This window comes from Zootoca vivipara, chromosome 10 (genome assembly GCF_963506605.1).
Source record: "Zootoca vivipara chromosome 10, rZooViv1.1, whole genome shotgun sequence".
Classification (NCBI taxonomy): domain Eukaryota; kingdom Metazoa; phylum Chordata; class Lepidosauria; order Squamata; family Lacertidae; genus Zootoca; species Zootoca vivipara.
The window spans coordinates 8831790-8858108 of record NC_083285.1 but is presented as its reverse complement, the minus strand read 5'-3'; the positions used below and the strand labels follow the sequence as shown (position 1 = coordinate 8858108).

The following is a 26319-nucleotide window of genomic DNA, read 5'->3' as shown; positions in this document are numbered from 1 at the left end:
AAAACACTCTCATTCCAAGGGCTTGAGAGAGCAACAATACTTTAAAATACAGCCTAGAATTAAAAAAAATGTACAGTGAGGGAGGAAAGTATTCCCTGCTAAATTTGCCCGTTTGCCCCCTGACAAAGAAATGACCAGTCCGTAATTTTAATGTAGCTGTGAGAGTCAGAATAACAACAGGAAAACCCCCAGAAACCCAGAAGACAAAAGTCAGAGATTGATGTGCATTATAATGAGTGAAATAAGTATTTGATCCCTTTGCAAAAGATGACTTAGTACTTGGTAGCAAAACCCTTGTTGGCAATTACAGAGGTCAGACGTTTCTTGTAGGTGGCCACCAGGTTTGACACATCTCAGGAGGTATTTTGTCCCACTCATCTTTGCAAGTGGTCTGGAGACTGGCTAGGCCACTCCCAGGACCTTAATGTGCTTCTTCTTGAGCCACTCCTTTGTTGCCTTGGGTCATTTGTTTTGGGCCATTGTCATGCTGAAATGCCCATCCTCAACCCATTTTCAATGCCCTGGCTGAGGGAAGGAGGTGCTCACCCAAGATTTGACGATATATTGTCTATAGTCCCATCCATCGTCCCTTTGATGAGGTGAAGGTGTCCTGTCCCCTTAGCAGAAAATCACCCCCAAAGCATAATATGTCCTCCCCCATGTTTGATGGTGGGGATGGTCTTCTTGGGGTTGTAGGCAGCATCCCTCCTCCTCCAAACACAGCGAGTTGAATTGATGCCAAAGAGCTCGATTTTGGTCTCATCTGACCACAACACTTTCGCCCACTTCTCCTCTGGGTCATTCAGATGTGCATTGGCAAACTGCAGCCGGGCATGTACATGTGCTGTCTTGAGCAAGGGGACCTGGCGGGCTCTGCAAGATCTCAGTCCTTCACGGCGTAGTGTGTTACCAGCTGTTTTCATGGTGACTATGGTCCCAGCTGCCCTGAGATCATTGACAAGTTCCCCCCATGTAGTTCTGGGCTGCTTCATCACCGTTCTCCTGATCATTGCAACTCCACGAGATGAAATCTTGCATGGAGCCCCAGACTGAGGGAGGTTGACAGTTATTTTGTGTTTCTTCCATTTGCAAATTATTGCACCAACTGTTGTCACCTTCTCACCAAGCTGCTTGGCAATAGTCTTGTAGCCCAGTCCAGCCTTGTGCAGGTCTACAATCTTGTCCCTGACATCCTTGGACGACTCTTTGGTCTTGGTCATGGTGACTACTTTGGAATCTGCTGGATTGATTGCTTCTGTAAACAGGTGTCTTTTGTACAAGCACTGTAACGAGCTGGGATTACAAGTACTGTAAAACCTCTCCCTTACAGCAGGTGCTTCTAATCTCAGCTTGTTACATACAGTGAAAATACCAGGTAGCCTGACATCTGGCTAGTTGATAGGGGATCAAATACTTCTTTCACTCATTATAATGCACATCAATCTCTGAGTTTTGTCTTCTGGGTTTCTGGGGGGTTTTCCTGTTGTTATTCTGTCTCTCACAGCTACAATAAACCTACCATTAAAATTATGGACTGGTCATTTCTTTGTCAGAGGGCAAATGGGCAAATTTAGCAGGGGATCAAATACTTTCCCCCCTCACTGTATCTATAGGTAACAGTGGATATAATATTGGGCATCTCACCCAATAGGTGCAGGCGATAAAGATTAACCAAATAGCATCCACAGACTGCACACCTGATATTTTAAGGAGAAAGCGGGTTCCTTCCTGTGCATATGAGCCATCCAAAAACACCACCTGTTTTGTCAGGATTAATTTTAAATGTATTAACCCTCATCCAATCCATCGCTTTTCTCAAACACTGGATCCCACTGTGGCGGTACCTATTTATCTACTTGCACTTTGACGTGCTTCAGAACTGCTAGGTTGGCAGGAGCTGGGACCGAGCAATGGGAGCTCACCCCGTCGCGGGGATTCAAACGGCCGACCTTCTGATTGATATTAAATCCTCCAGAGATATCCAACAAAATAAGCAGGGTTGTATACCTCAATCTATCTCTCGGTATAGGCCATCCATCAGTCACCAAGCAATTCCAAATGTGGGTCAGAATCCAGATTGAAATGGATCCAGATAATCTTTTTCATCCAGTAGTGCAGAATACGGTAGCCCTTTATGTGTTGAAACCATCAATTTGTGTACGCACAGTTGGTTCATTTAGTAGTTTGATGAGAGACAGTTTCTTGTTAGCTGGAGAGAAAGCTGTTAAATTAATTGTAGTATTGAGTACTTGGCTCATTTCTTGGTTTTGACATTACTGATTTACTGTTGACTGCTTTACCCAAGTCAAAGTGGCGTAAATCACCTCTGGGGTTAACTTCATTCTGCCATGAGGTTTCTAAAAGTCAATTCCGACTTTCCTGCACTGTCAACTGAGCACTGACCATTAGATTTGCAGGTCTTCCATTCTGTCTTGGTTACTGATTACTGAGATGTCTCTGTTGGTGTTCATCTACAGAATTCAGCACTATTCAGTTGACCTGTTCAACCAGCCCCGGGTGCAATGCACACTCACCACTGAAAACCTCAAGTATTCCCCCTCCCCTCTTGGCATCTGTTGCTTTTTGCCTGTGGAAATGTTTCAACAGATCAAAGTCCTGCTCTGTCTTCTTTTGAAACCCCTTCTGGAGATTCAACATTCTTGTTTGTTCTTTTTAATTAGGCTTTAAAATGGTCTGACAGGATTTCTGATGTTACAAAAGCATTTTAAAGTGCTGGCATTAAGGAAGCTTTGCAATTGAAAGTGATATGCCTAACATCAGTGTAATCACTAAATCCTCCTTTCCCCACCCACCCATGAACCCAGAAGTTCACTGTGTCACCTTCATCATATAGGTGATTCCATCACAGACAGGAGAAATAACTCCTGTTGGGGGTATGTCCATGGTTTTGCCCTTTGCTGAATAGTTTTGGGTGGTATTTTGAGAGTATGAAATTTTTTAGCCCTGTGGTCATAAGATGCTTCTTCACCTGATGAAAAAAGCAGCACTATTACCAACTACCAAGCTACCAACATGAGTCTGACCAAACTGCGGGAGGCGGTGCAAGACAGGAGTGCCTGGCGTGCTATGGTCCATGGGGTCACGAAGAGTCGGACATGACTAAACGACTAAACAACAACAACAACAATTACAATAATACTGATAAAAACACCTAGATGTCTGAGGCCCAGTTCCCATATTCATGCTCATCAGCATCAAACTGGGGATACTAGTCAATTGCATAAATGCCAGTTTTCATACATTGTTTTGTTTGTTTCCAGTGGATGTGGAATACCTTTCCATTGCTTTGCAAAAGCAAATAGTCACCCATACTTTAAAGAAGAAAATAAATTAACTCTCCATATTGTTGCTAGGAGATAATAAGTTAACAATAGAAGAAACTTCCCAAAAATGAAGGGATTGGTAAAAAGGAAATTGAATGGCAAAGTCAAGAGGATCAAATCACTTCAGATGCTTGGGAGCTGTTTGGAGACACAACATTAGAAGTTTCTTCTGTATTTCCTCATTTATACTTGACTGTTGCGCTAATAATACTGGACTGATTAGTCACTTTTTAAAATTAAAAGTAAACTTAGAGCAACTTGCAATGTAATACAAAACTTAAAACCAATGAAAAACAAAATAAAAATGGCAAACGTTCATCTACACAAAAGGTGGTCTAACGGAAACTGGAGTCCACAGAATCTAAATCCCTCCAAGTTAATTCCAAAAGCCTGACTGAAAAGCACCACCTTTGCCTGGCTCCTAAAAGCAGTCAGTGACGGTGTCATGCACGCCTCCCTGGGGAGAACATTTCACAACAGGGCTACGACTGAAATGGGCTGTTCTCATGTTGCCACCCTCCATGCCTCCCTTGGAGAGGGCACACAGAAGGATGATCATTGCCCCTTGTCTAGGCAAGTGTGGATATGTGTCTCCCTTTTCTCTGACCTCTAGGCATCTTTATTAGCAATATTATTTCCATTACTGGCTCTCTGGAAACCTGTTATCTCGTGAAAGTGGCAGAGTATTACGCAGAATGCCCTCTGGCTCACTGACATTTCAGCTAAGGAGAAGTTCCCAGAGGTACAATACTGAGCAGCATCCCTCCTCCTCCAAACACAGCGAGTTGAATTGATGCCAAAGAGCTCGATTTTGGTCTCATCTGACCACAACACTTTCGCCCACTTCTCCTCTGGGTCATTCAGATGTGCATTGGCAAACTGCAGCCGGGCATGTACATGTGCTGTCTTGAGCAAGGGGACCTGGCGGGCTCTGCAAGATCTCAGTCCTTCACGGCGTAGTGTGTTACCAGCTGTTTTCATGGTGACTATGGTCCCAGCTGCCCTGAGATCATTGACAAGTTCCCCCCATGTAGTTCTGGGCTGCTTCATCACCGTTCTCCTGATCATTGCAACTCCACGAGATGAAATCTTGCATGGAGCCCCAGACTGAGGGAGGTTGACAGTTATTTTGTGTTTCTTCCATTTGCAAATTATTGCACCAACTGTTGTCACCTTCTCACCAAGCTGCTTGGCAATAGTCTTGTAGCCCAGTCCAGCCTTGTGCAGGTCTACAATCTTGTCCCTGACATCCTTGGACGACTCTTTGGTCTTGGTCATGGTGACTACTTTGGAATCTGCTGGATTGATTGCTTCTGTAAACAGGTGTCTTTTGTACAAGCACTGTAACGAGCTGGGATTACAAGTACTGTAAAACCTCTCCCTTACAGCAGGTGCTTCTAATCTCAGCTTGTTACATACAGTGAAAATACCAGGTAGCCTGACATCTGGCTAGTTGATAGGGGATCAAATACTTCTTTCACTCATTATAATGCACATCAATCTCTGAGTTTTGTCTTCTGGGTTTCTGGGGGGTTTTCCTGTTGTTATTCTGTCTCTCACAGCTACAATAAACCTACCATTAAAATTATGGACTGGTCATTTCTTTGTCAGAGGGCAAATGGGCAAATTTAGCAGGGGATCAAATACTTTCCCCCCTCACTGTATCTATAGGTAACAGTGGATATAATATTGGGCATCTCACCCAATAGGTGCAGGCGATAAAGATTAACCAAATAGCATCCACAGACTGCACACCTGATATTTTAAGGAGAAAGCGGGTTCCTTCCTGTGCATATGAGCCATCCAAAAACACCACCTGTTTTGTCAGGATTAATTTTAAATGTATTAACCCTCATCCAATCCATCGCTTTTCTCAAACACTGGATCCCACTGTGGCGGTACCTATTTATCTACTTGCACTTTGACGTGCTTCAGAACTGCTAGGTTGGCAGGAGCTGGGACCGAGCAATGGGAGCTCACCCCGTCGCGGGGATTCAAACGGCCGACCTTCTGATTGATATTAAATCCTCCAGAGATATCCAACAAAATAAGCAGGGTTGTATACCTCAATCTATCTCTCGGTATAGGCCATCCATCAGTCACCAAGCAATTCCAAATGTGGGTCAGAATCCAGATTGAAATGGATCCAGATAATCTTTTTCATCCAGTAGTGCAGAATACGGTAGCCCTTTATGTGTTGAAACCATCAATTTGTGTACGCACAGTTGGTTCATTTAGTAGTTTGATGAGAGACAGTTTCTTGTTAGCTGGAGAGAAAGCTGTTAAATTAATTGTAGTATTGAGTACTTGGCTCATTTCTTGGTTTTGACATTACTGATTTACTGTTGACTGCTTTACCCAAGTCAAAGTGGCGTAAATCACCTCTGGGGTTAACTTCATTCTGCCATGAGGTTTCTAAAAGTCAATTCCGACTTTCCTGCACTGTCAACTGAGCACTGACCATTAGATTTGCAGGTCTTCCATTCTGTCTTGGTTACTGATTACTGAGATGTCTCTGTTGGTGTTCATCTACAGAATTCAGCACTATTCAGTTGACCTGTTCAACCAGCCCCGGGTGCAATGCACACTCACCACTGAAAACCTCAAGTATTCCCCCTCCCCTCTTGGCATCTGTTGCTTTTTGCCTGTGGAAATGTTTCAACAGATCAAAGTCCTGCTCTGTCTTCTTTTGAAACCCCTTCTGGAGATTCAACATTCTTGTTTGTTCTTTTTAATTAGGCTTTAAAATGGTCTGACAGGATTTCTGATGTTACAAAAGCATTTTAAAGTGCTGGCATTAAGGAAGCTTTGCAATTGAAAGTGATATGCCTAACATCAGTGTAATCACTAAATCCTCCTTTCCCCACCCACCCATGAACCCAGAAGTTCACTGTGTCACCTTCATCATATAGGTGATTCCATCACAGACAGGAGAAATAACTCCTGTTGGGGGTATGTCCATGGTTTTGCCCTTTGCTGAATAGTTTTGGGTGGTATTTTGAGAGTATGAAATTTTTTAGCCCTGTGGTCATAAGATGCTTCTTCACCTGATGAAAAAAGCAGCACTATTACCAACTACCAAGCTACCAACATGAGTCTGACCAAACTGCGGGAGGCGGTGCAAGACAGGAGTGCCTGGCGTGCTATGGTCCATGGGGTCACGAAGAGTCGGACACGACTAAACGACTAAACAACAACAACAACAATTACAATAATACTGATAAAAACACCTAGATGTCTGAGGCCCAGTTCCCATATTCATGCTCATCAGCATCAAACTGGGGATACTAGTCAATTGCATAAATGCCAGTTTTCATACATTGTTTTGTTTGTTTCCAGTGGATGTGGAATACCTTTCCATTGCTTTGCAAAAGCAAATAGTCACCCATACTTTAAAGAAGAAAATAAATTAACTCTCCATATTGTTGCTAGGAGATAATAAGTTAACAATAGAAGAAACTTCCCAAAAATGAAGGGATTGGTAAAAAGGAAATTGAATGGCAAAGTCAAGAGGATCAAATCACTTCAGATGCTTGGGAGCTGTTTGGAGACACAACATTAGAAGTTTCTTCTGTATTTCCTCATTTATACTTGACTGTTGCGCTAATAATACTGGACTGATTAGTCACTTTTTAAAATTAAAAGTAAACTTAGAGCAACTTGCAATGTAATACAAAACTTAAAACCAATGAAAAACAAAATAAAAATGGCAAACGTTCATCTACACAAAAGGTGGTCTAACGGAAACTGGAGTCCACAGAATCTAAATCCCTCCAAGTTAATTCCAAAAGCCTGACTGAAAAGCACCACCTTTGCCTGGCTCCTAAAAGCAGTCAGTGACGGTGTCATGCACGCCTCCCTGGGGAGAACATTTCACAACAGGGCTACGACTGAAATGGGCTGTTCTCATGTTGCCACCCTCCATGCCTCCCTTGGAGAGGGCACACAGAAGGATGATCATTGCCCCTTGTCTAGGCAAGTGTGGATATGTGTCTCCCTTTTCTCTGACCTCTAGGCATCTTTATTAGCAATATTATTTCCATTACTGGCTCTCTGGAAACCTGTTATCTCGTGAAAGTGGCAGAGTATTACGCAGAATGCCCTCTGGCTCACTGACATTTCAGCTAAGGAGAAGTTCCCAGAGGTACAATACTGAGCTAGATGGACCAATGGCCTAGCTCAGTATAAGGCAACTTCCTTTGTTCCTGTTTTCCAAGGAATGCAAAACCTGTGTCTTTGCCTTCCTAGGGGGAGTTTTATTTGAGTTGCGCTGTGTAAGTCTCCGAGTATCCCCCCCCCCGCTTGAGGCTGTGCATAAACTCTTCCCCTCCGAGTAGAACTTAAACTTTCTATTGTTATTCATACATAATGGGACTTCAGGGCTGTGTGTGCAAAATGGAGAAATGTTAAAGGAAGGTATTGTGCAGGTCTTTTCTGATCTGAATTTGGTATAACTGCTTGTGATTAATTGCTCACAAATACAAATATTATGAATTCTTGCCTTTAGGTTGCTTGATCAGCATGATGATGAATCCCAACTGGCAGCCTAGTTATGTGCTTCCCTTTGCAATAAGGCTTCTCAGTAGCACTGAACTAGCATGATAACAAGATGCTAAATAAATAATCAAATTGCTACCATGCCAAAGAATCTGATTTCCCCCCCTTTTGACTAAGAATGTTATTTCCATTAAAAAAAATTAAAAAAAATATTTATCATAAATTACATATACATAATGTAACTGGACATTCTTCTAACATGATTGGATTTATAATATATATTTAAGGATTAAAACAAAATATTAGATTTATTACACCACCACAGCGATCCTCCCATTCAAAAGCAAATAATCCAATACCAGATACTCAGAATGTTATCAGCAAAAAAATAAGAAAATAAAAAGTACGTTAGCAAAGGGTATAAAGCAGATTTAATTGTATTAAAAGTAGATATGCTTTTGTACGTGAAATTTTGGGCATTAATTTCTCTGTTATGTATTCTTGAATACAAAATTACAAGTATACAGAGCACTGACATGGAGATGCTCTCCCAGGTGATATAAAATCTCTATATGTGAATTTCTTGAATCACTTTGGGGTTTTTTTAATTGATGCAAAACATTTGGCTCTCCCAACTTTTCTTGCCAATTACCTACCCACTCACTCTAGAGAGTGAAGGTAAGTGAATACATCTGCTGCTCACAGTGGGCAGTGGGCAGTGGGCAACTGGCAAGAGCAGCTAGGACCACCAAAAGCAGGTGCATATATTTGCTCTCCTGGACAGTGGCAGCTCCTGTCTGCCAATTGCCTTTTTCTGGCAGATGGATTGAATGCTTGTCCCTGCTGCTCTCAGCTGGCTTTTTTGGTAGGCTGATAAATTATAATAGCTGCAACTATTGCCAGTTCCTCCTGATACTAAAAACTCACACTGTTGCTATCCTCAGCATAGTTAAGTCTCTGGTTGATATCATAGGAACATAGGAAACTGCCCTGTTATCTAATTATTATCATTTATAACCTTATATCACGCATTTATCCCACCATGAGCTCAAGATGGCGAATACAAGGTAACCTGGCAGTCTCTGCCGCCCAGACCCTTGATCCATTTAGCCCAGTATTGTTTACATTGACCAGAAGCAGGTCTCTAAGGTTTCAGACAGAAGTGTTACCTGGAGATGCTAGGGATTGAACCTGGGGCCTTCTACATTAAAAGCAGATGTTTTTCCAATGAGCTATGTTCTTTCCCCAATATCAGTCATAGAGTAGACCCACTGATATCACCAACATTGGGTATCACCCATGGTGCTGAAAATAGCTTTATGTTATTTTTGTGTGTATGTATAGAGTCCTATCTTAAACATGTTTGTCCTGTGTAAACCCTGGGAGTTAGCAGGGAATTGCTTCAAAGTAACTGACTTACTGATTGCTGCTTATATCTCAATACAGTACTGTATAAGGCAAACTGGTGATTTGCTAACATTCACAGTTATTGACCATAGCTCAAATCTGCATGTTACTGTTTGCAGATACTGAATTCAACTAACCACGGTCTGCTTTATTATTGTTGTTTATGTCATGAAGTGGGGTTTTTTTGGAGGGGGGAGAGTTTGCACTCTTATGCTGCAGTGAAGAGATTGCCCTCAGTTGGAACATTGCATGACGAGGCCCCAAACCCCACCCCATCAACACAGCACAGCCAGAGGCTAAATTAACAAAGGGGTATCATCATACTGAATTCCTGGCTTGAGGCAAACTTATTTTGTAGTTGTCAGGTGTATGGAGGTGTGTCTGCAAATAACTGAAATCTGGATTACAGTATATTCAACAAGACTTAAATGGGTAAATTTAAGCTTCTGGGCAAACTGTTATTCTCTTCCTTTCTATTCAGATCCCCTACTTGTTTTTTAACTACCGTATTCATACTTTGCATTTTTATTTATCCAGCTTGGTTGTAACAACATTTAACGACCAATCAGATAAAAATGATGTACTTATTTCCATGAATAGTGCAAGAACCTATAAGTAAGTTCGTAAATAAATAAAGCCAGCTCTTAGGCTGGCTGCACAGCTTCTGTTGACATCATGGATTAAGGACACTGGACAGCCTTTTGTAAACAATGGAAATTAAGTATATAATCTTGAGAATGTGTTTGCATTTCCTGCTGATGGGAGAATTGTTTTTGTTGCCGTTAGCAGATGTGCCCTAAATAACTAGTAATCCCAAATACTGTACATTGTTTCTTTCCTCTTTAAATTATTTTTAAAATCCAAATTAAAAAGAAAAGAGGGATCCCAAATTGTCTGTGTGTGAGAGAGAGAGAGAGAGAGAAAGAGAGAGACAGACAGACAGAAACAGACAGACAGAGAGACTGTAGGGGAGGAGGGGGGAGGAGAAAACAGGTACTCCATCTCCACCTATAGTTTTTAAACCCTGGTTTTATTAAAAAGAGTAAACTATGCTCACTTTATTAGCATTTTAACAAATCAGGGAAGCTGTTTTGGTCCATAAGCAGAAAAACAGTTGGGTAATGACCTTATTAGGACCAACCAAAAGGCACAAAAGCTTTTGAGTTCTCTTGAACTGTTCATCAGGCATGATGTTGCTAATCACTGCAGTAGCTTCTAGAAGTGAAATGCCTCAGTCTAGCAGGGCTCCTCTAGGAAATCTGAGGGAGTAGTGAGAGCTCTCTTTCTGCTGGAACAATATGCATGGAATGCCACATTTATATCTTTCTGACCTATTTACCCAATTGCTGCTGTCACTCTTGTATTACCCCATTTTTGTTTTATCCCAAAATTAGTATACAGTATATTTATTGTGAGAAATACAGAGCTTCCAATTCTGACAAGTCTCCTCCTTGATGAGACAAAGTGACATGAAGCATCCTAACACACTTTCTCCAGTTCACACATTTAAATATTTGCTCAGTGTAAGCTTTAGCATCCCAATAGTAAACGTTTTTCACTGGCTTATCTGTGTATAGCACAAGAATAGCACCTCTGCGGCAGTGGCTTACCATCAAACTGATACATAACCTTCCAAAACTTTTGTAGACAAGCCTTACAATCAGATGTCAGTAGATTTTATTGTTTATAGCCAATGGCCATCACAATACAGTATGAGCACAAATCACACAAGACAATCTGATATAAACATGCTTATGTAGAAACAATTCTTTTTGAATTTTTGAATCAATGCAGCCTTTTTATTAATTTATTTTATTAATTTAAGTTAATTTATTGTTACATTTATATCCAACCCTTCTTCCAAAGAGTTCACGGTAGCGTATGTGTTTCCCCTCCTCTCCATTTGTTCTGACAACCACTTTATTTGGTAGGTTAGGCTGACAGATAGCCCAAAAAATTCTAACTCTGGTCTCCCAAATACTAGCCCAACATTTTAAAATAAGCACTAAGATAATCTTATTTCTTACTATTCATATGGAGATAACAAGTATGAGGAGAGGTGTTTTTTACATAAGTGTGAATTCACAGGTTCTGTCTGGGTTGTTAATCTTGAGTCAATAGTCCTGCCCTATACAATGAAAGAAACCTATTACTCTGTGGGCCTTTCACAGTTCACTCTGCATCTCTAGCAAACTCAGTACTCTTCCACCCCCTCCATCCCATTCATACGATTGTTTACAAGATCACTTGACTTTTTTATGAAGAAGAGAAGGGTCAAGAGCCCTCAAGATAACTAGGCATTGTTCAGTCATTCAGATTTCTTCAGAATCACACTCACATTTTGAAGGTGTAAACAAATTAGAAGTTCAGTCAAGTCCAGGAGTTGGTGTCCCAGGATAAATGATTGCATAAACAGACCTTGAGCAAATAAGGTCTGGCACACTGTTGTTATTTCTTAGTATTTCATTATAGCCCCGTTATGTCGTACATCCCTGTACTGAAGGCAAATATCACACCTACCCACCATGAATTCCTATGCTTTGCCTCCTGTGTTGCTAAATCTTAAATTTGCAGACTTGGTTTCAAATGTGGGTGAAAGTGTAAGAGGATCTTTTTTAATATAAAGGCAACCACTGTTTCAAACAGGAACAGAGGAGAAACAATAGAATGAGCACACAGGCCTGTTGACTTGCCAGGGGACATTCTTGACTTTGGACTTTGGTGAAATGTTCAGGGATCACCCAAGTGGGTATTAAAAATTTACATTCAAGAATGCGCTGTTATTTAATAACTCCGGGGCTATTTTTTTTCTACCCTTAAGAATGGCAGTGATTTAAAGATTACAGACCATACAGACAGCTGCCTGTTCTCTTGTTTACTTGATTCTGTAGTGATTTCTCAAGTATTGTACATATGTGCATGTCAATGCCCTATTTGTTTGTTGTCAATTACCCTTTCATTGGCCCTGTAAGATGTCACTCCAGATAGAAGTCAGTGCTTTATTGGTAGATACTCTCTTCCAGTTTCAATAGGGCAAGACCATACTTAGCCATTTATTTAGGTTTGTGCTGTTCTCAACAGTTCAGACATGCAAAAGCACTGTCACCTGAGAGACTTCATTGTGATTACTAGGTAACAGAAGGATTGGCTCTGATCAGACAGCAAGATATGGTGCTATCCTTGTAGTGTGGGTGGAAATGCTTTTGATGTTAGTGTATTTTTAATGACATTTTAATAGTCCTTTTGACTGTTTAATTGCACCACCACAATCATGCAATAGAAGCTCTTTCCTCTGCAACAGTGTCAATTACTTTCATAAGAATGAAACATCTGGCCTGGTGTAATGGGAGAGCATGAAGGGGTCTTCTGTCAGAGGTGCAAGAGCAGACCACGACACTTAACAGCTAACTCACGAGGCTAGGATGGGGAACTTTGTTTTATGGAATTAGACATAAATACATAGCCCATTTCAGATGATAGTTTCTTCTGCTGAAGTTCATCAATCATTACTTGAAATGCTTTTGAACTGCTAAAGGTTTTGGAGGCATATTATTATCTCCTCACACTGGATGGATTTTTTTTATTGTGTTGTGTTTTTTAGGAGAGTACTGCGAAGTGAACGCTCGCTCTGGGCGCTGCACTCCGGGAGTGTGCAAGAATGGTGGGAGGTGTGTCGATCTGCTCATAGGAGGCTTCAAATGCGAATGCCCTGCTGGCGAATATGAGAGACCTTACTGCGAGATGACCACAAGGAGCTTTCCCCCAGAGTCATTTGTCACGTTCAAAGGATTAAGGCAACGCTTCCATTTCACTGTTTCTCTCATGTAAGTTTGCTTCCTTTCTAGTGAAAATTTCCAGTCACTGACCTGGTTCACACATGAAGCCAAACCATGGGAAAGAGCTGAAGACATATCTAATGACGTTCACCACTTGATTTCAATTTGTGTTTTTAAAATAACCCACCTGCCCACAAGCTGTGTTGCAAGTTAACAAAAAATTTCTAATTCCTAAATTGCAGGTTATGTATGCCGTATACCACAGCTGAAAAAGCAGGTGCAATAAAAACAGCTAAATAAAAAGTAGAGGCAGCTTAGAATCATCTGCTTATTCATCACAAGCTGTTTCTTTTCTCTTAAGCATCTTGTCACATTTTCTGCATTAATTGTCAGCTGTGTGCCACCTACTATAAGGCTGAGGAGCTTCTCTTTCTCCTTTCCTTCCTTCCTTCCACCAACCAGTCACTGTTTTAAAGAAATAGTTTCTTGGACACATCCCAGTAATATGTCCTTGATGGGGGTGGATGGTTGCATGACCAATAGGGCAGAACAGCTAGACAGGTCTTCAATGTAGGCTGCAGACCTAAGATCAGATTCTTAGAAGTTCCACACACAACAATGGGGCTTCCTTCTGAGTAGACATTTAGGATTGGGCTTCCAATAAGCATGAAAGTGATAGTGGCCTGGTACGACTCACCATTTTTTGTAACCTCACACATCTGCTCCAAGCACTATAATAACAAGTCAGCAGTGTCCTAATTTGGCCTGCTAAGCCATTTCCCCCAAACCACAGCTACCTTCTCTGTACCTGATGCCATAATGGGACATTGGATGTGATGCAGATAAAGACACAACTGCAGAAGAAATAATATGGAGCCTTAAAGTGCACTCCTGTTCATTCATTGACAAGCAAGGCTGGCTATAACCGCTGATCGGGTGACTGGCACTTATAGCAGGCCCCACAAGAATTGACTGGGTCATCGATGGAGAAAAATATAATGCAGCAGGAAAGGGGGGGAGAAACATGGAAGAAGGGTGGGGATTCAACTTTTAAATGTGCATTGGATTTGATGTTAATTTGTTAAAAAATTGTGAAACTCAAAAATTAATTGACAAAGTAAATCTAAATTAGTCATGTCCATTAACTTCAATGAGTCTACTCTGACTAGGTCTAGCACTAAATGCCACCCAATGTATTATATTTAGGAGACTGTCATGGTCTCTCTTTGTAGATACTATTTCAGATATTTTGCTAGTATATGGTACAGCACAAAGGAATAGGTTCCATTTTACAGCTAGGAATATGCTAAGTGTCCATTCTTTGTTAACACAGTGGCTGGAAATTCTTAAGAGGTTTGTTTACTGGGCAACTTTGCTGTAGATAATTCTTCCCGTTTGCTTCCTAACTTGTTTTAGGTTTGCAACCAGAGAAAGGAATGCTCTGCTTCTCTACAATGGGCGTTTTAATGAAAAACATGATTTTATTGCACTTGAAATAATTGAAGAACAGATCCAGCTGACGTTCTCTGCAGGTAAGACATTTCTGTCTTTTTCGCTTGCAAAAGCCAACAGTAGCTCCTTATTGAATGTGTCAGTGAAACTGGATGGTAACTCAGTAGCGTGAGAGAGTCACCCAGTTGTATCCAGATTTTTTTTAAAGCACGTAACAGCAATTCCACATGGCTATGCTTGGTGATGGACTAAAGCAGGGGTTCCCAAGCTGTGGTCTGTGGCTCCACAAGGTCCATTTAGGGGGTTCACGCCATGTCTTTCTTTGAAGATGGAAGTGGTAAATATTAAATATTCACATTGTTTTTAACTGTATTTTGAGTGCTTCATTTATTACTAACACTGTATTTTGTTGCATTACAGTTTGGATTCTGTGCAATTCAAATAGCAATACAGTAAGATGCAATACATAATAAATGAAAGAAGCAGTAGCAATACAATTGAACTTTTTACAGCATCTAGCACAGCGCATTGCAGGTGGAAAATCATTAAGTGGTCCACCAAGACATACACACATGCCCTAGTCCATGGGTGGGGAGGAGCTGGGGGATAATGTGTTAGAGTGAGAAGTATAATTTTGATCCAATGAACCAAGTAAGCGCTGCATAAATTCTGTGAGTCATAGGAGCTTTGGTGTGTGAATATTCTGGACCTTAAATGCACTCTCCTGCACTTTCACGCAAGAGATATAATTACTGGTAGATGTGAAGCATTTTGCCCAAAGCAATACTTTCTATATCTGCTAAGTCTAATTGGAAATCAACCTATGGTATATAGTAACCAGAGAAGATTTCTGTCTAGATGGTATCAATTATTTGTTGGTGTCTGCACCCTCAAGCACTTTTTATTAAGAAAGAGCAATAGTGATGTAAGAGGAAGGCTGCTTGTCCTGTTTTGTGTCTGTATAAGCCAGACGTTATTTGCGAAAGATTTGTGCTAAAATACTATAGAGAAGAAACAGAGAAAAAAAAGGACTGCCATACTTGTGTATACATTCTTATATACTACTTAAGATCTTTGAGATATTAAATTTTATCAGCATGGCTGCATCCCTTTATCATAAGTCTGCTTCATGAAAAATCATATCCATGAAAACATTTCCTCTTTAAAATGGAAAATTCGTAAGTCAGGGGAGAGTCAAGTGCTCTGATCCAGCAAGAAAAACCAATGTATAACAGCAATATTTCAGTGCCTACAGTCAGCGTGGGTGCAAGTGGTACCAGTATTCTGGGCCCCATTGAACTGGTTGGATTTTATTTTTAATGCTATTATGCATTCCTATCTGGTCACAATTTGCCACGTGCAACTACTTTGAGGTGACTTGACACAAGAGCCATTGGGTTGTATGCAATTAAGTGGTCCTCTTAGTATAAGGATTTCCATCTATGCAACAGGACTTCCTCTCCCCACATGCCCCACAGTCCCCTCCCCGAATCTGTTTCAGAGCAGGTTGGGAGGGCTGGAAAGGGAAAAGAAGTCCTGTTGCTCAGGCATAGACCCTTATGCTAATAGATACAGCGCATCATTTTTTAAACTATCCTTTAATAAAATAAGTGACACATAGCCTTACATCTGATTCATGTTGCATTCTGTAATATGAGCAAATATAGGTCACAAAGTATCTCAGCAACCGAGACCAACATGTACAAATTCTTGAGTATGGAAGGAGGTAAAATTGCTTGGGGTTCAGTAGAATTTGGACAACCCTGCAGCTAATGAGCGCCTCTGAGGGTCAACATGGGGCAAAATCACAACATATAATTCATGGGGTTGCATTCAGTGGTGTGGAAAGGGCTTACTACTGTGCAAGGCAGGGGCAGAGCATTCAGTTTTCACCAGCCAGACGTATGAATTCTATTCCATATACCAAACTGTTCCCAAGGGTTGCCCAGCTCCCAGGAGCACATTATGTAGGAGGTGTAGTGGGCTGCAGTGAATAAAAGAATGGGTGGGGGCTGCCCAAAATCAGATGCTCTACCTTGGGCAAACAGAAATTCTTTCAGTTTCCACTTTGTTTGAATAACCAGTGTTGTAAAATAAACAGAAGTTGGGAAGTAGTCACTGATTTAAAGACAAGCACATATATTTTACAACTGTTGTGAAATGAAACTTTAATGCTTCATACTATGGTAGTAGCTTTTCTTTTTGTGGGGGACTGAGATAAGGGGAGCCTTACTTTTGCATTGTTTGTTTTTGTCAGTGTTGCAGAAATTAGGAAATGCCTAACCTCTAAAAAGAAGCTGTATTTGTGTTCCTCTTTCAGTTTAACGCCTGTCTGTATAAACTGAGCAGGTGTGTATGTTAAACTGAAGGAAATGTTTGCATGAATACAGCTAGAAATATAGTGATTTATCGTATGTATAGGTTTTTTTAAATGTTTTTTTTCTTTTCTTATTCTTCTCTAATGGAAACTTTTGTCTAAGTAGTCATTCATAACAAACCCTGCCTGACCAATTTGACAGGCCCTTGTGTACTTTTGCTGTAGATGTTTGTTCTTACCTCAGAACAGCAGTGAATAGTCACCAGGCTGGTTGTACTGGTATGCACAATTAATCTGACATTCTCTGCTTTATCGGATCCAATCTTTAAAAGACATTTTAACGGAAAAGAAAGGAAGCAATGCCATTAATTGCAAGGTTAGAACTCCTGGAGCTTTCTAGGGCGAAAAATGTTTTCTTTGTTCCCTAACACCTTATCTGACAGTCCTGTAAGACCCCAGCTTGGAAAAACAAGAAAGCCACAAAAATGCACATTCTTTCTGTGGGTAACAACTGTTTGCACAATCTGTATTTGCCCTAAATATTTACCTTTTGTCAGGAAAAGTGTTTTCACTCTTTAGTTAAAATTTGAGGACTGCCACCTTCTTAAGCACCAGAACACTAGATATAGGGGGTGTAATTCTCTATATTTGTAGGAGCGTAATTAACAAATTTGAATATTGTTTGCATTAACATAATTTATAGCAAGCCAAAGTTTATAGTAAACACTCTGCAGCTAGTCATTTTGTTTTCATTTATTTGTGAAGGAATTTAAGTGGCCGTACCTTCTTGGCGTTTGTTTTCTAGATGTGAGAATGATGCCAATGCCAATGATGAATGAATGAATGAATGAATGCATAAATTGGAGAAAGGCAACCCTCTCTCCAGTCCTTCCCTCAATGCAGTCAAGTGCAGGAAGAAGAATGGAAAGTTTTCCCTCAACTGCTAATCAACATTTTTGTTAATTACAAAGATGAGAGTGTGGTGGAACTTTTTAAGGTGACTGTTTTTCTTTCTCTTTCATGCAACCTTTCAGGGGAAACCACTACGACAGTTGCCCCCTTTGTTCCAGGAGGGGTTAGTGATGGGCAGTGGCACTCTGTCCAGGTGCAGTACTATAACAAGGTAAGGCAACATGTTTTGGATATATTTTTGTGAACTGAATTCTTCTTCATTCAAATTTGCCAGCTTATTTGCTCAAGAAAACCAGAGCCAGTCTTTAGACTTGTACAGTGGACCTACATTTAGCCAAAGCATTTTTCTGGAATGGAAGTTTTTATTTGAGACATACCGTAATACTCCCTGCTGTAAAAGAACAATAGAGCGGCTGGCTCTAACCCTTAGCACTGTTGGTGTAAGATTCCGTGTCTCTGCCAGTGAGGCTGCCATGGCTGCTGTCCACTAGGCAGTGGTACATTAAAGTCTATGTAAAGCCTTAGAAAATCAAGTCCAGCAGGTTGCATACAGATCAGCATCCTCCTTTAAATGAACAATATGGGTTTCAACTTGTGAGAGTAAGAGCTGTTTTGTGCACTGAACTCCTCCTGTCATGAGAAACTGATGATTCAGGGGAAGCCTTTCTTTATTTTTAAACGTAAAGAGAGCAATTATTCAGATTCTTTTTGTTGTTGCTGCTGCTGTATTTGTAGCATAATTAAGTCAAAAGCTGGTAAATATCCAGAAAAAAACCAACATAAACAAAGAAATAGTTCTGAATTCATTGGCTGAATGCCATTTTCAATTTAACAATTTAGACTGAAGATAATAGCAAATAATTGCCACTTATAAAGCATCAGGCTCTACCATGTTGTCTCTGAGGTTTTAAGAAATATATAATCTTGAGTCCGCATTTCAAGTAAAATGTTACCTGTTGCACATTCTGAAGGGTTTAATTGGTGGATAAGGTTTGGTGTTTCTCTTACATTGTTCAATTATGTATCTTGTTATAAGTAGTAATATATGTGTGTTCATTTAATGAACCTTGGTGATAGCTCTGTTTGGGTGGATCTGGCTTCATGGCACTTATCTCAAAATATTTTATTCATCATGTTAAAATAAAACATTCCATAATCTATTTTTTATTTTTTTCAATTTTTCTGGGGTTTTTTCCAGGCCTTCACATCTCTACCCTCAGCCATGGTTTAGCGTGTGAACAAAATGAGCAATTCCACTGCTTTAAGTTCTTTTATGAAGGAAACTTGCCCATTCCTGCGTGTATTTTTATTTTCAGTCTTATTTTGCTTATTTTGCCTCACTGCCATACAATTAGAAAAATATTTGTAGCTTGTTTCATCTGTGTGCTTGGACTCTGTGATAAATTTCCTTACAATCTGTAAGAAACACTCTGTGTTTGGGTGTTATTTCAGAAAGTAGCTTTAATAGAAAGCTGATAAAATGACAGATGATAGAGTAATCCATAGTTCTTTTGCTGGAGCCATTCCTGCCCATTGGCCAAGAAGCCTGGGAAAAGGAGTATATATCAGCTGAAGTCTGGATTTCTTAGCATGGTTGTTGGTTTAGAATTCTAAGCAGCTGCCAAAAAGATAAGGACTTGAGACAGCTCCAGGGTATTCTTTAAAAAGGAAAGTGATCCCACACACTGGTTAAAAATAAACCTTTGTCTCATTTTCATGATTCTTTTGCTCTCCCCACCCCCAAGTGATAAATGTCTCTTAGCAGTATAATTATTCATGTTTGAAAATAGGAGGGGAAATGCTTTGCAAATTTTGTGTACAAGCTAATTTTGCGCCTATTCTAAAAACCAGATTCTGTCTCTCTGAGCTCAAGTAAATTAATATGCTGCTTTGAGAACGAAATTGGTGTGAGCAGTCTCAGGATCAGATCACAGTCACATGCCAGGCAGATGTCTAGCTTTTATTTACTTAATTCCTCACCCTGCAACAGGTTATGTACATGAAGTTAAAATTGCAATAAAGCAGATTAAAACAAAAGCATTAGAACACCACTATATGGTAGGTAAGTAAGTAAGTAAGTAAGTAAGTAAGTAAGTAAGTAAATTTTTATTTATACCCCGCCCTCCCCGGCCAAGATTGGGCTCAGAGCGGCTAACATCAAATATCAAATGCATTAAAACACAATCAAACAATTGATTAAAATACAGCTTAAAAATAAGAATCAGGATAAAATTAAATGATTGCCCACGAATTACAACCATAGGGGTCAGGAACCTCAAGTATTCATCAGGGCCAGCTACCCATGTTGGTCCCACATGAGTCGATAAAAGGGCCAAAGAGGTAACTTACAGGGTCCCAAAGAGGGGGGTCAAAGAGTAGAGTAGTCTGCAAAATAAAAACAAACAAACAAAGGCAATTTTCTCTGAAGTCTCTCAGCCTCACTCACCTCACAGAGTGTTTGTTGTGGGGGAGGAAGGGAAAGGAGATTGTTAGCCGATTTGAGACTCCTTAGGGTAGTGATAAAGCGGGATATCAAATCCAAACTCTTATTCAATTTACAGAGGATGAAAAAGACTGGGAAAATAAAATAAAAAGTCATTTTCCTGGCACTGAAGTAAGCTCATCTGGGGAAGACATTCCACAGTTGGTAGTCCCACCAGCAAATAGTCATCCTCCATACCTCAAATGGTGGGATCTGAAGAAGGCTTGGTTCTGGTGGATCTTCCTGAAACCTTGTTAGGACGATGCTACGGAATTATTGCATTGAAGCAACTGCCTATTGAATCTAACTAGAAACAATAGAGGAAGCTTCTGGTTCTCTCAGAGGCAACAGAAGCTCTAGTGGCCTTTTGGTGTATTGTTGGCACACATGCAGTGTGCACTAGCCTCTGCTGGGTGGGTGATTGAAGAAAGGCTAAGCCACAACCCTGCCTTCTGCTCCCCTTTTCTCATAAGGATTCCTTCCCCTGTGTGACTGAGGCAGAGACCTGCACTTTTGCCTCCAGTGGTATGTTTTTGGAGGCAATTCATTGGCAGACTCTTGTTTTAAGGAGGACTAAGATTTTTTTAAAAGCACTATGAGGGGTTTGCTAAGACATAGATAATTTAGGGATTATGGGTTGTGCCAAGATAAATGCATGTTATGTCTAAACTTGATACAACTCAGACACATAATAATAACTCCAGTGTATTGCTCTACTTAAACTGCATAAATAGAGCAGGTTTGAAAGTAAGGTAGCTTTTCTATTAATTTCAAATCTGCATTATTTCTAGGTCTCTTTATTGCTTTCTCCTTCCTCTCCCAGCAAATCTCATACCTTACCATTCTGAATTTCTGTTTAAACGTCGTTCTTCCTGTATATTTCATCTCTGTTCTACTAAAATGGTTCAATACAGTACTATGTTATATAGCCAGTGTTTGCAACCAAGGCAAGACAAGTTCTAAACATATTTGCATTTATCTATATGCTGATCTATTTACAGGGCACTCTCTCTGAAACACTTGTAATAACTAGCATCTCTTCAAGTTGTGTGTGTTTGTGTGTTTGTGTGTGTGTGTGTGTATTTCACACACAAATATATACGAGAGAGAGAGGGAGAGATTTTCAAAATAGCTTTACTCTAAGAGCAGTCAGATAGACAGGTGACCACCGGGGAAACCTCCAGTATCAGTTTCATTTTTTACTATATGTCAGGGGTACACCAGGAATCAGCACGGAGCCCAGCGGAATGGTGCCTGAGCTCCAGGATGATGTCAGTTCTGAGTGTCAATCTGAAGGCGGTGTTGAGGCTCTTGCAGTGGAGAGGGGAGCGGGGGATGCTGACAGCTCACAGCAGCACTGGGGAATGTTAGAAGTGTCGGACCAGAGTATGGTGGAGGGGGAGGTTTGGAGGTCAGAGAAACGGCTAGGCAGTTAAGCAGTTCAGGGGGAGAGGGGGATATGAGAAAGCAACACTGCGCCCTGACACTATACTATTTTTAAAAACTGATGGAAATTCATGATGGTACAAATAGGCAAATATAACATTTTGTTGTTTTTCATAACATTTGAGGTGAGACACAATTGCTACAAAGATCCCTTAATCACAAATGCACCTCCTTAAAACTTGGAAGAATTTCATTCCCTTACGTAGTGCATCTAAATTCCAGTGTTTCCACTTTGGATGAATTACATTGTAAAGTTTCAAAGCTTCACAGGTATCTTTAACTTATTACACCACCTGCAATGAGTCTTGAAAGGAAAACAGGACTTTGACTCTATTTTGTGGAGCAGGAGTTTTTTAAATTAAAATCTTTGATGTGCTTCCAAATCCCCTTGCTATGAATCATGTTATCTTTAATCTACCAACTAAATTATCTTTTCTTTAATACAAAGTGAAGCTTTATCCAAAATTAAATTGAGCATGTCTTTTTTTCATGGGAATGCCCAAACAAATTACACAATTTGAACGAATACTAACAATTGCATACACTTAAAGAAAATTAGAGAGTAGCCTCTTAAATCCTAACATGCTATGTAAGAGTCAACAGAATTCTGCAGCTTGTTTTTCCATTGGTAGGTATGTAAAGCAGCCTTGACAGGCTGATTGGGCAATTTGTTTTGAGCAAAGCATATATAAAAAATACACCTCTGCAATCTCCAGTCAACAAATGCAAGATCCATTTGTGGTAGCATAACATATCCTGCAGCCCTAGCTGCCTCTGCAACTGAGAGATAGATTATCTCACTTCCTTCTGGAAAACAGGTTTTGCATGATGATACGGTAGCAATCACCTGTTATGTGACCACAGTCATACTGTACCTCTGAGATTATCATTTGCTCCACTGTATACCAGTTGCTAGTTATCTCATTGTTATCCTTTGGAAAACAATGCTGTCTAACGTCATAGGTAAATGCCAGGGTAATTGTTTAGATTGCAATCCGAGTATGTGCCAGTTAGAATTGACTTCTGAGTTATTAATAGTAATGATATTTGTGTTTTGGAATTAATATACCTTTAATTTGTTGAAAAGTCATCGACCAACCTAGAACCTTTTATTCCAGATAGTTTAGATTAGCAGTTTGCCTAGTGGATAAAAAAAAATCACAGTCTAATTAGATTCATATGCAGATGTAAAGTTGAAGAGAGATCTGTGGCCAGCCACACCTTCACTACACAATGTGTAGTAATGTGCCCAGCTTACAAGGAAATAAAAGCCAGCAGTCAGAAGAATCCACACAGCTAGGCTACTTTTACTGAAAGGACTTTTAAGGAGCAGTGAGCTCTTTCCAGAAGGTGTCCATAGTGGCGACTTAAACAAGTTATCATGAAACAAACACTGCAGCTGTACTCCAGCCCCTCACTGGCAATTCATTCTAGCCACTTTCCCCAGAAGAGGTTAAGGAGGAGCATGTTCTACTGTGGCAATACAATAGCAAGAACTTTTTTGTTCTCCCTTCCCACAACCTGTAAACTGGAGAAATGAACATTCAAAGTCTTAAGTGTGGTGGCAACAGTTACTTTACAATAAAGGTAAAGGTCGGGTGTATGTCACAATCCCAGGGGATGGTTGAGGTGGAGACTTAATCCTCTTTGCAAAGGATGCAAAATAGCCAAAGCAATGAATCATTGTGATTCCCTGTCTCTCTAGATGCCTAGAGAGAACATGTGTGCATGCAAGAATGCTTACTGTTGATGTGTCTTAACAGCTTGCCAGAACGAGTCTAGTATAAGGATTCTGAGTCTACAGTACCTAGGTAGGAAGAATTTCAACCACCGCCACAGCCCTAAGATAACCCGCAACTGCTAGTATTTTCCTTTCTGTTGTTGTTGTTTAGTCGTTTAGTCGTGTCCGACTCTTCGTGACCCCATGGACCATAGCACGCCAGGCACTCCTGTCTTGCACTGCCTCCCGCAGTTTGGTCAAACTCATGTTCGTAGCTTCAAGAACACTGTCCAAACATCTTGTCCTCTGTCGTCCCCTTCTCCTAGTGCCCTCAATCTTTCCCAACATCAGGGTCTTTTCCAAGGATTCTTCTCTTCTCATGAGGTGGCCAAAGTATTGGAGCCTCAGCTTCACGATCTGTCCTTCCAGGGAGCACTCAGGGCTGATTTCCTTAAGAATTGATAGGTTTGATCTTCTTGCAGTCCATGGGACTCTCAAGAGTCTCCTCCAGCACCATAATTCAAAAGCATCAATTCTTCGGCGATCAGCCTTCTTTATGGTCCAGCTCTCACTTCCATACATCACTACTGGGAAAACCATAGCTTTAACTATACGGACCTTTGTCGGCAAAGTGATGTCTCTGCTTTTTAAGATGCTGTCTAGGTTTGTCATTGCTTTTCTCCCAAGAAGCAGGCGTCTTTTAATTTCGTGACTGCTGTCACCATCTGCAGTGATCAAGGAGCCCAAGAAAGTAAAATCTCTCACTGCCTCCATTTCTTCCCCTTCTATTTGCCAGGAGGTGATGGGACCAGTGGCCATGATCTTGGTTTTTTTGATGTTGAGCTTCAGACCATATGTTGCGCTCTCCTCTTTCACCCTCATTAAAAGGTTCTTTAATTCCTCCTCGCTTTCTGCCATCAAGGTTGTGTCATCTGCATATCTGAGGTTGTTGATATTTCTTCCGGCAATCTTAATTCCAGCTTGGGATTCATCTAGTCCAGCCTTTCGCATGATGAATTCTGCATATAAGTTAAATAAGCAGGGAGACAATATACAACCTTGTCGTACTCCTTTCCCAATTTTGAACCACTCAGTTGTTCCATATCCAGTTCTAACTGTAGCTTCTTGTCCCACATAGAGATTTCTCAGGAGACAGATGAGGTGATCAGGCACTCCCATTTCTTTAAGAACTTGCCATAGTTTGCTGTGGTCGACACAGTCAAAGGCTTTTGCATAGTCAATGAAGCAGAAGTAGACGTTTTTCTGGAACTCTCTAGCTTTCTCCATAATCCAGCGCATGTTTGCTATTTGGTCTCTGGTTCCTCTGCCCTTTCGAAATCCAGCTTGCACTTCTGGGAGTTCTCGATCCACATACTGCCTAAGCCTGCCTTGTAGAATTTTAAGCATAACCTTGCTAGCGTGTGAAATGAGCGCAATTGTGCGGTAGTTGGAGCATTCTTTGGCACTGCCCTTCTTTGGAATTGGGATGTAGACTGATCTTCTCCAATCCTCTGGCCATTGCTGAGTTTTCCAAACTTGCTGGCATATTGGGTGTAGCACCTTAACAGCATCATCTTTTAAAATTTTAAATAGTTCAGCTGGAATATCATCACTTCCACTGGCCTTGTTATTAGCAGTGCTTTCTAAGGCCCATTTGACTTCACTCTCCAAGATGTCTGGCTCAAGGTCAGCAACCACACTACCTGGGGTGTACGAGACCTCCATATCTTTCTGGTATAATTCCTCTGTGTATTCTTGCCACCTCTTCTTGATGTCTTCTGCTTCTGTTAGGTCCTTACCACTTTTGTCCTTGATTATGGTAATCTTTGTACGAAATGTTCCTTTCATATCTCCAATTTTCTTGAACAGATCTCTGGTTTTCCCCATTCTATTGTTTTCCTCTATTTCTTTGCATTGCTCATTTAAGAAGACCCTCTTGTCTCTCCTTGCTGTTTTTTGGAAATCTGCATTCAGTTTCCTGTATCTTTCCCTATCTCCCTTGCATTTTGCTTGCCTCCTCTCCTCCGCTATTTGTAAGGCCTCGTTGGATAGCCATTTTGCTTTCTTGCATTTCCTTTTCCTTGGGATGGTTTTCGTTGCTGCCTCCTGTATAATGTTACGAGCCTCCATCCATAGTTCTTCAGGCACTCTGTCCACCAAATCTAAATCCTTAAACCTGTTCCTCACTTCCACTGTGTATTCATAAGTGATTTGATTCAGATTGTATCTTACTGGCCCAGTGCTTTTTCCTACTTTCTTCAGTTTAAGCTGGAATTTTGCTATAAGAAGCTGATGATCTGAGTTACAGTCAGCTCCAGGTCTTGTTTTTGCTGACTGTATAGAGCTTCTCCATCTTTGGCTGCAGAGAATATAATCAATCTGATTTCGATGCTGCCCATTTGGTGATATCCATGTGTAGAGTCGTCTCTTGTGTTGTTGGAAGAGAGTGTTTGTGATGACCAGCTTGTTCTCTTGACAGAACTCTATTAGCCTTTGCCCTGCTTCATTTTGAACTCCAAGGCCAAACTTGCCAGTTGTTCCTTTTATCTCTTGATTCCCTACTTTAGCATTCCAATCCCCTGTAATGAGAAGAACATCCTTCTTTGGTGTCATTTCTAGAAGGTGTTGTAAGTCTTCATAGAATTGGTCAATTTCACTTTCTTCAGCACGGGTAGTTGGTGCATAAACTTGGATTACTGTGATGTTAAAAGGTCTGCCTTGGATTCGTATCGAGATCATTCTGTCATTTTTGAGATTGCATCCCATTACAGCTTTTGCCACTCTTTTGTTGACTATGAGGGCCACTCCATTTCTGCTACAGGATTCTTGCCCACAGTAGTAGATATGATAGTCACCCGAACTGAATTCGCCCATTCCCTTCCATTTTAGTTCACTGATGCCCAGGATGTCAATATTTATTCTTGTCATCTCATTTTTGACCACATCCAGCTTACCTCCACTCATGG

The 26319-nt window shown here is 40.7% G+C and overlaps 1 protein-coding gene across 5 annotated transcripts in view; it reads left to right on the top strand.

The window, feature by feature from the left end:
• Nucleotides 1-26319, top strand: part of CELSR1 (cadherin EGF LAG seven-pass G-type receptor 1) — a 172534-nt gene that overhangs the window by 67585 nt on the left and 78630 nt on the right. For all 5 annotated transcript variants that reach the window (XM_060279376.1, XM_060279378.1, XM_060279377.1 and 2 more), the window contains exons 3-5: nt 12850-13072; nt 14441-14556; nt 17828-17916. In XM_060279376.1, coding sequence (XP_060135359.1) covers nt 12850-13072; nt 14441-14556; nt 17828-17916 — 428 coding nt within the window. The remainder of the gene's footprint in view (nt 1-12849; nt 13073-14440; nt 14557-17827; nt 17917-26319) is intronic.